The 10,862-nt window shown below is 36.8% G+C and overlaps 1 protein-coding gene across 1 annotated transcript; it reads left to right on the top strand.

Moving 5' to 3' along the window:
* The first annotated feature begins 8,976 nt into the window (after positions 1-8,976).
* On the top strand, positions 8,977-10,765 carry LOC111594912. The gene is made up of 5 exons (XM_023308398.2): positions 8,977-9,015; positions 9,253-9,461; positions 9,604-9,761; positions 9,847-10,030; positions 10,446-10,765. The coding sequence occupies exons 1-5, from the start codon at positions 9,013-9,015 to the stop codon at positions 10,627-10,629; spliced, it is 738 nt and encodes a 245-aa protein (XP_023164166.2). The 5' UTR covers positions 8,977-9,012; the 3' UTR covers positions 10,630-10,765.
* The last annotated feature ends 97 nt before the right edge of the window (positions 10,766-10,862 follow it).

The raw sequence follows: 10,862 nt of genomic DNA, 5'->3' as shown, positions 1-10,862 counted from the left end.
CGCCGACTGCGACGACAATTGACTTTAAATTTCTTGCATTTACCAAAGTGAAATGCTAACACAACCACAACTTTGAAAGTTTTGTAACTGATGTGTGTGTGCGTGTCTCTACACATATATATATATACATACATTTTTTACTCCATCTTTTGATAATAACCATCACAAATTGAAACTAATATAGCTTTGGCAATGGCAGCGACAACGACAACTTTCCCAAAATGAAAAGCGCCTTTAGTATAGGCGAACATCTCGCACTCTCAGCGACTACACATGCTTACAGAATATGCGATTATGTAATAATATTAATTGTAATTCAATTAAATGCAGTCGATGGCTTAGCCATTTCGCAATGCTTTCGATTTTCATTGATGCAGGTGAAAACTCTGCCCATATCAATTTCGAGGCTCTAAGACAATGAACAGGCCCAATCATATTACCATTTTTTTTTGCTTTGTTTCAATTAAAAACAATTTAATTAGTGTAATTCCTTACTTGTTAACTTTCAAATTTCGCTTATCGTTCATTATTTCTATCCATGTAGCAGCACGCGCAGAGGGCAATACAAGGAACACAACATATGAAAAGTAAGCAGCAGCTGAACAAAAATATTGCAATAATTATGCCAGCCAATAATAAAAGTTTTTGTCTCGGTGATTTTTTTTGTTTTAAATTCATTTTTATTTTTTTTTTTTTTTTTTTTTTCGTTTTTTGCTCAAGCTCGCTGAGAATTTTGATATATATCTAACGTATTCAACTGTAAAGCAAAAGCACATGTGCTTATTTTCTGCTTGGCTCATTGGAATACCCCTACTACATCAAGAGCAAAAGTAATTACTCTTTTTAAATAAAGGCTAAAAAACCTTTAAAACACATCTTTTATTTTAGAAATAATGTCATCCAAAAGGAATAACGAAATTGTTACATTGTTGCTAATTAATTTCTTCTCATTTGATGTCCTTGATTCGCTTGTTGGTTATCTTCCATCTCCTCCTCGTTACCATTTCTGTTCTTCCAACAGATTAGGCAGCTCAAGCAAGCCAAACATGGACAACACAATATCAACACAACACAGCAACAACATAAAAATATGATTAGTACAAAAGCGCCAATGACGCCGTAAATTACATTCCATGATTTTTTTTTCGGCGCCACCCGTTTCTTTTTCGGCGCCATCTGATCTCATTGGATATACTGCTCACGCTGCCAAAGCTGCATCCATATAGATAAAAGCTGTGTAATTTGATTTATTCAAATTTCGAAAATGTATTTCAACATGAAATTTTGATATCTGAAAATATATTCAAAACCGTAGTTACTGATTCAAATACAACTTAAAACTAGTATTATTTGAAACATCACAGCCCATTAAGGCAGTGCATACTTTGTTACAAGCACAAAATAAAATTCATATTTGGAATATTTACTTAGTTATTTGCAGAGTCGGAAAATATAAAAATATAAAAAAAAAAATAAAAATATATAAAGGTAATATATATAAAATATATATAAATATAAATATAAATATATATATATATATAAATATAAAATATAAAATGTATCAGCCAGCAACGACTGTCGAATACTCGCTCGCAGCTTAAAATTATATTTATTTAATAATATATCTCTAGTCTTTACTAACAAGGAGAAATATTGCCAACATGTTGCCCCCAAGGCAACATGTTTCTACAAGGTGTTAAGGATCTCAAGTACTCCACTTGCCTTTAGAGTTTTAACTTTATATAAAATATATATATATATATATATATATATATATATATATATATATATATATATATATATATATATATATATATATATATATATATATATATATATATATTATAAAGCATTGACGTGCCTGAACGATTCTAGCTTTCAAACTGCCATAGATTTAGCTTCTTTTTTGTGCATGTTTTATTTAGAGTTACATAAGTTAAAATGAAAATAAAATAAAGAGATATTCTTTAAATATTAATAATAAACATTTGCTTGCATAGAAAATTATATGACGTTCATATTTAAATATGATTTTAATTATGTGGCCACGAGATCATGGCAAAGTGGCCATCATAAGCGCTATCGCTTTTGATGACTTGTGGAACAATGACTCCGCCTGCCCATAAATCGCACCAAACAGTCAATTTCTGTATATGTAATGGTGTTTCAACAAAAACCTAAAATGTATTCTCACTTCAAATGCAACAATTATGCTAAGTAAATTACGCATTCATTTTAAAATGTTTAAATTTTATCAGATGAAGTACTGCTGCCAAGTCAAAGCTATATGCCTCTAAAATAACAACATTTATATATTTTTGTGAAGTTTGAAAAAGTATATTCGGATATAGATATATATATATATATTATATAATTTATGCTTTTAATATATACAGCTAAAAATATATTTTAACAATGTAGAAAATAATTTTAGCCTAACTTAACTATAGTTTATATAATAAGACCTGTGAGCTTCGGCTGAATTGATGAGCTCTGAAGACTGACAGCTGACAAATTTCTACGCAGTTTTAAAATCGCTTGTTAATATATATTTATATATATGTATATACACGCACTTTGAAGCAGCCACTAGTCGTAGCCCATTGATGGTGTTTGAGGTGTTTGTCATTCGCATTTGCTGCTGCAGTTTTCCGCCGCAGCCGCAACAGCAGCAGCAGCAGCAGCAGCTCGCACACATAAGCCGGGCCAGAGCGTGGCCAATGTTAAGACCCATCCACGATTCCAGAGTTAGCAACAGGTTACGAGCAATGCGCCGGCGTCGCAGCGCTGTCGCGTCGGCGCAGTGGCAGCGACAGCGACAGAGCTGCCGAGCGACAGCCAAGTGCTTAAGGAATGGTAAACGTTACCTGTGCACCTCAGTCCAAGGTGAGCGCTCGTGCTGTTCGGTTTGGTTTCTTTTAGCTTGGTTACACGCACGCACACAAAAATACATATATATATACATATATATATATAGAGATATAGATATATTGCCGCGTTGTTCCACTCCTCCTCACTCAAAGACCAAAGACGGCTGAGCTTGAAATTGAAATTCTTTTGTGCCCTGGCCCTGAATCGTGTGCGCTCGCTCTGTTACGTGTTGCGATCAAGTGCGGTGCAGAAAGCAAATAAAATTTGTATACATAAAAAACATAAAAAAAACCACCAAAAAATAAAAGCGTTAACAAGAAACATAGCTGCTGCCAAGTACAGCAGACCAACAAACACACAAACAAACAAACAAACACAGTTTTAAAATGGAATACCGGTGCTTAAGTAGAAGTTCTGTCAAAGTAAGTGACCCCAATAAGCCAACGAACAAAAATCACAGTAAGATCTATCTTAGCTTGAATGCTCGACCCGAAGATGCTCTGCAGCTAGCTTCTATCAATTGTGACTTAGATGCTTAAGATCTCTATACAGTTGGTATCTATTAGAAATTCATATGCAAGCGATATGAATGGAAAATCCTAAGAGCCTAGGGATATATTTTGCAACGATTTGTAATCTCTGCAGAGAAATTTTATTTATTTTAAATTCTCAATAAAATGTCTTAGCTATGAATTCCAAAGTATTTTTCACCTGGCGTTGCTGCTCTACTTAAAGATACTCTGTACTTAATAGCTTATTAATTTGTGAACTTTGCCTTGTTTATTTGGAATTTTTGCGAAAATTAGAGCATACTCTGTAACAAAATATTAAGTAAATTGTAATATTGTAATCTCTCTAAAGACAATCTTTAACTGTGGCTTAATTTGCTGAAGCTCCTAAAAAAATCCAACTTGAAGTTACCCTGCACATCATTTTTTTTTAATATATATTTGTGACTTATAAAAATGGAATTCTGCCAAACTCTTTCAACAAACAACTAATTAAAGTTGTCTCTACTTTAGAGCTAGTCTGTAAGGAGCTCTTAGGCAATTACATGTAGTGCATATACCCTGTTTGTTTGAGTGTATTACTAAATGCACTTCATGTGCAGAGAGTGTTGCTTGAGATGCTTCAACTTGTTAATTAGTTTTGTCCATGCCATTTGTTGGGCTAACCGAGTACAGGGTATAAAGAGCGACACCAGCCAATAAAGCGCCCACAAGGAAGCTTCGTCTCTGAAGCTCTCCAGCTGCCGCTGCTGCTGGCTGACTCTCTGACTCTGTCGCTGACTCTTTGCATTGAACTTGGCATTGTTCTCTGTTCAGTTGGCGCTGTCGTCGTCGTGTCTGTATTCCTTATGACGCTGCAAACCAGTATGCCATAAAACTCTGCATATATATATCTAGACAGACGTGTGCACATATATATTTAGGTGCACACACTTGCTTCTGTGTGTGTGTGTGTGTGTGCAGCCCAACCCAACTGACTGCAGAGAGTCGCCCAACACCTTGGTGGTCCAATAAAGATTGAGTGAATATTTTGTTTTTGGGCTTGGCTGCTGGCTTGGCCTAGGCTGTGGCCAGACTCTGGCAGGAATTTTCAGCTGGAGTAGAATAGCCAAGCCACACACGACCTATTTCCGCAGCCAGCCAATCACTTGCTAAAATTATCACCTTTCTTTGACTTTCTTTTTGCTGGCTCGCTCTTAACGAATTTTTAATGAATTCGCCTTGCCTGAATAACTTTTACTAACTGCCTGTATTTTGTTGTTGGCTATTGTAACTCGTGTCACGTCCAAAGCGAACATTTATGGCTTTTCCATGAATAGATTTTACAATAATTGCCAAATGCGGAAGGAATGCTCTCAAAAGGCTAAGTTATGTGGTCTGCAGAAGAGTTTTTGGATCCTTTGTTCAAAGAGTGCTCGAGTACTATATCTGTGACTGCACGAGCTGAAAGATAAGGAAAACAAATATGGATAAATTGATATTAGAGAAATTTTGAATTGCACTGAAACTAATAGATAAAAAAAAATAAAAATTGAGATATTTAAAATGATAAAAATAATCTATATATATACTCTCAAAAAAAATGTTATAAAATATTTATATAATTTATTGAATATAATATATATTAATATAATTAAATATTATTTTATTCACATGAAATTTATAATCATAAGATTTAACTCTGAATATTATAAATACTTTGCCTAATGCACACTTTACCCATATCGTGCCGTATATCTTTTGCCAATCCCATTTGTTTGGGCTTAAAACGTGCCCGCTTAGAAGCCGTGATGAGGATGATTCAAAATAAATTCCCAGACTGATTGAATGAGCCGCTAGCAGTTGGCCCAAAGCAAAACACAAAGTTTCTTGCTTTTTTTATTCGTTTCGTTTTTCGAAAAGTAGGCTAAACATATTCATACTTTGATTTTTATGGAGTCCCGTGATTGTGTGTTTTCTTCTGCTTATTCTTCTTCTTTTTTGGTTGGTTGTGCTTGAAGCCGGTCTTTTCATACACTCACACACACGCACTCACGCACGTACACACATATGCCCTTCGGAGCGTGAAAATCTCATTCATGCGTGCTGCTCATCTCTGCTGTTCTTGTTCTTCTTGAGTGCGACGAAGATGAACCCAACCTTAAAAAACGATTTGAATATTTGCAAAACGGTGAAGAATTAAAAAAACTGTAAAACAAAGAAGATAATTCAGTTTCTGGGTCACAATGCTGTCATTGTGCTCATTATGTGTGCAAATATATATATACATATAGGGTTTAAAATACATATTTGTGAAAATTCACAGTATTTTCAGAAATGTGTGTTAATTGGCATATTTAATGCAGCGCCAAGAACTAACAGTACTTGTTTGCCCCTTAATTGATGCGACGTGTTTGCCTCAAGCATAGCTATAAACAGTAAAATTGCTTAGTGAAATCTAAATTCCTAAACAGACAAAAAATAATAATAATAATGTATAATAAAATAAAGCGTAATGAGTAAAAGTGTCAGCGACTGTAGCTAATTATTATTATTATTGTTATCATTATTATTTCGGTTCTACTTAGGGACGGCGAAATTTTTGTTTTATTTGCTCTTAACCTCATTTCCACGAGCGATCGCTAACCGACAGCTGCTGCTGCTTCTTCTTCTGCCTTAGCCGGACAATGGTTAAAATACGCACGCAGCATGCGAAGTAGCCCAAAATGAAAGCTGTTGTTGTCATCGTGTGGGAGGCAGAAGAGAGGGACAGCAAACGGCATGCCACAGCCATTGCACTTGTCTCTGTCTTTCGCTGTCACACCAATTGCTAGCTGCTTCTAACTGTGCTTCAAGCTACAGAGGCTATTTATGTACGGTTGTTGTTATTGTTGATGTTGTGGTTTCTGACTCTGAGAAAACGTGCTTTGCATGCCTTGAGAGCGAAAAAAAACCGCATTGAAAGTTTTGTCGCTTGGGGTTATCACGTCGAAGCGTAGAATCTTGTTGTCTTGGCAGCTGCAGGTAAACTACAAGAAAAACGGTCTAATGGGCAACGGTTAAAAATGCATAGAAATGCTGAGAACTATTTCACTTGTGAACGCTGCACTTTATTTATCGTCATGGTAATCGATTGACAAATGTAAAACATGCAAAAGCCGATCAGTGTTGGACAATCCGTGATGGCAGCCTGCTTGAAAGAATCTGTGTTAGTAATTCATTGATCCTGCACGAGTTGCTTGGCCAGAAAACAACAAAGGCCTTGAAAATTGTGTCATTCGAACAAAACAAACAAATAGCAATTTATTTCATTTTAAAGAGATTGGTCGTTGAGAATATGGAACTTGCTGTGTGCCAGAGCAGCTGGCAACGCTTATCAATAAACCAGTTTCAAGTTGTTTGCTATTTGTTTGCTGTCAGTAATCTGTCGTCGCCCCATTGCTCTGCTCTGCTCTGTTATGCTTTCAAGAACCAATTTTCACTTGAACTATAGCTAAGAGCCAAAGCACAGCGTCCCATATTATTGTGTGGGGCAATTTGTGCTTTGTATTAGAATTAAATATTGTTTATTAAATGTTTATGCTTTTCCAAAAGCTTTCAGCTAATAGGCGAAGATCCAAGAGTGCGACATGTGAGTGATTGAGCCATACAGCGAGCGAGAGAGAGAAAGATGAATGTAGGTCGTTAACCTCGATATAACGGCACCTTATATGTATGTTTGTAAGAGCTCTCGTACGCATGGATGTATGTACGCCGTGTGTGTGTGTTTTTTCATCTGTGTGCTCTTGATAGTTTTTGCTGTTTCTTTTGCTGTAGTTTTAATTCTTATTTTTTCTAACCTGCCTGCTTGCTTCGCTTTTTAGTTGTTATGCGTTAAGTCACCAACAACAAAAAACATTTAGTGCGTTGCCGCGGCTACTTTAAAAATATTGTTGTTTTTGCTGTTTGTTATGTAAGCGTCGCTAATGACTGAGCATTAGTCCGAAATGTTGAAATTGTCGCCGTGAGCGTCTTCAATGGCTTTTTGATTAATGCATGATTTTACAATTTCTAACCCAATTATAGGAGAAGAGAAGCAGACAGAAAAAATCAGCTTATCATAATTATTATAATTATTTGCATGTTTTTTTCCATTTTTCTTGTGATTTGTCCAGTCATTGGCGCGACAATTTCAATGAACTCGAAATATGACTGCTACAAAAAAAAAAAATAAATAAGAGTTGCCACTCATCACGCTCCTTTCTTTTCACCCTGGCAACGCAACTGCCATTGTCCGTCTGCATAAAGTGCGCTGATTGAGATGCTCGAGCGACTGCTTAAATGTGAAATTAGTTTAATTTAGAGGCGGGACTAGGTATGTGTTTATTATGATTATTAAACGAAATAGTTAGGGGCCGTCGCCGTCGTCATCAACGTCGTCTGTCCCCTCAAAACAGAAAGTTTAAAACCGGCATTGACAATGGCGCCTTTAATGACAGAATTTGACAAAAGGGCCAGACCAGAGTTCAGGTGAGAGTGTTGTAAAACCTGTGCGACTCGCAGAGCGGCAACAACAACTACAACCATTAAAGACGACGACTTCATTAATTTCTTGTAATGAATGTGAAAAGAATTAAATAATAGAATTTCGCTTTCATTTACTTCCCACCAGCGCAGAAACACGCAATGGGCTATAATGAACCAAGCTATAATTTTCATCAAATGTGCAATTGAAAAGAAAGTTTAGTTTTGTTTCGTTTTTATTTAATTTTTTGTGTGTGCTTTCGCACGCAAAAGAAATTCAAAGCAATTCAAAGCAAGCCGACGGTCACATATCATAAAAGCAATGTTATAAATCAATTTAAAAATACCTTCGCATTGACATTGCAATTATTTGTATATAAATAAACAGCAATTGTGGCCGAAGACAATGTACGTTACGACTTGGAGATAGAGATAGTGATGGCGCTGCCGATAGTTGATTGTTGATGTTCGATTGCCAGGCTTGAGTTTGAGCTTATTATCTTTTTTTTCCAGCATAGCATACGTGAAACGATTTTCTCATCGGGCAGCTCATTTTTTTTTTTAGTAAAAAGCAAATTATGTGCTGCTGCAATTTGATTCAACCGAAACTGGTTTTTCGGCAATGGCCTCTTGGCTTTTTTTGGTCAGGCCAACACTTGATCAACAAAATCTGCACAGAGAAAGTGAAGGAAAATACAAAAAAAGAAGAGAAAAAATCAAAACATGGCAACGATACATAAAAACTACGAGAAGTGGTAATAAAAAGTTCAGACCGTATTAGAAGCCACTTTGCATGTTGAAAAATGTATTAACATTTTTTCTTGTTGTTGTTGTTGTGGTTGTTGTCTGCTCTCTGTTGTCGACCGCGTCAATTGGAATTTCTTTTGTTTTTACTTTCACGTACGGATATGGGGGCGATTGCGGTTACCATGATTATTTATGAATTCTACTAATTTGCTTAGCGAGCGGCTACAAAAGTTGAAGCGGGTCAAGACTGCATGAGAAAAAAGAAACTTGTTTTTATTCAGGCTTGAGGAATGCCAGTAAAAGAAACTAACTGTTTCTTAACGCTGGATTTTGAACTTGTATTTTATTTATTGCTTAGGCTTGTCATTATAAGATATCGAATCTCAGAGTTTCAAAGATCGAAATGGTATTAAATATATAGTATATTTTTTATAAAAAAGTACTATACAGGGTATTTTCATTTGATTTTTATTTATTTATTGTCTTAATGCCGCATGACACGGCAACTTTTGCCTGTCGCTTATTGGCATGTTCGTTGTAACCGTTATAAGTACAGGCTTGTCTCTTAACCATATCGATAACATATTAAATATGCATTCATATGTATTTATTCTTCTCTCCCTCTCTGTCACTCTCTTGACAGCATCTAACGGCACTCTGCGTCATCAGCATTGCACTCACCTGCGCCAATGCGGCGCTGTGGCCCAGCTTTAGCAGCAGCAGCAGCAGCAGCAGTGCGGACGATGCGCCGCCCAGCAAATGCGCCGGCGCGCGTGGTCTGAAATATTTGTCTGGTGATGCGTTGACAGATTCACCAGACTGCTTGGGTCCCAATAACGCGCCATATCCCAGGTATGTATATATATGCAAATACAAGTACAAAAAGACAATGTGTGTGTGTGTGTCACTCATTGACTCATTATGCGTTGGTCACAATGTACAACTTTCTTTTCTAACGCCTATGCTATCGCCTTGCTCTGTCTATCAATTGCAGCGCGGCCGTTGCGCGCACATTCTCCAATTGGAACGGAAATTCGCGACGTGGACGCCAAAGCAAATTGCCCACCACATTGGATCCAGCAATAACCACGAGTGCATTGTTGAGGGCCTACGATGAGGTAAACAATGAGGCTATCGGAAGCAATCGTTATGGTAAGTCGGTCAGCCGCAAATGCTAATGATTTTGTGGCCGCAATTGATTGAATGTCTGATTGACTGTTTGACTCTCTTGATGCAGGTCGTTCGCTGAAGAACGCATCGCCGGCGCAGCAGTGCAAGAGCGATACGCCTGCGCGACTCTGCAAGACGCGCTATAATACAACAGCGCCCATGTATGGCGTTAGTTTGACCTCCGGTCAGCCCGTAACAATTGTGCAAAAGTTTCCCGATCTGTTGCAACAGGTGGTCTTCGAAGTGTGCGAGTGAGTGTTTAAAAGACATCATTTCAATTACCCTTAAGCTGTGTTTTTTGTGCCCGTTATTACTCATTGTGTTAAGCGTTGCCAGACTGTTGAGGTCTGATTGTATTTATTACAATGAACTAGTTAAAAAGCCTTTTGAAAAGCTCTTAATGTCCATAGAAAATTACTATGCAGCGTTGCCAGACTAATAAATAACGATAACTCAAATAAACGTTAAGCTAACTGTGCAAATGTCAATTTAAAAAGTTTAAAAAAAGTAACTCCTAATGACTGTAATTTATTACGACTAACTGACTAATGAAACTTTTGGATAGGCACTAAATGAACATATGTATAATTAACTTACGCAAATGCATATATAACAAATTACTTAAACAAATAATAATTATGCCAATTATGCTTAATTTTACTATAGATCCTCAGAATGCGATGTGGTCCGAGGCGAGTGCACGCAAACGTATGTGCCTTATTTATTCCTGGTTATACCTCTAGGGCCAGTGACGCTCACTGGCCAGGATTATGTGCTCGTTGAGAGCGGTTGTGTCTGCAAGCCGAAATATTCGACGGGAGCAGCTCAAGAGCCGAACATGATACCGTAAGTGAGATGGAGAGTGTCATTACACTGGTATACAACAGCAACCAAAAGAACTGAGCGAGTTTATGGGGATGGAGCGGCTAAATTTACTTAAATCTGGAATTATTTTTTGTAGCAAAATCGTATTTTCAATGTTTTTATTCGCTTTTCGTTTGTCTCTCTTCATACATACATACATACATACATACACACATATGTCTTCATAATGCTGTTAAAATGAAATAGGCTTTTGCTCGA

Source organism: Drosophila hydei, unplaced genomic scaffold (genome assembly GCF_003285905.1).
Source record: "Drosophila hydei strain 15085-1641.00,03,60 unplaced genomic scaffold, DhydRS2 tig00000001-arrow-pilon, whole genome shotgun sequence".
Classification (NCBI taxonomy): Eukaryota; Metazoa; Arthropoda; class Insecta; order Diptera; family Drosophilidae; genus Drosophila; species Drosophila hydei.
This window is presented reverse-complemented; position numbering and strand designations above follow the sequence as displayed.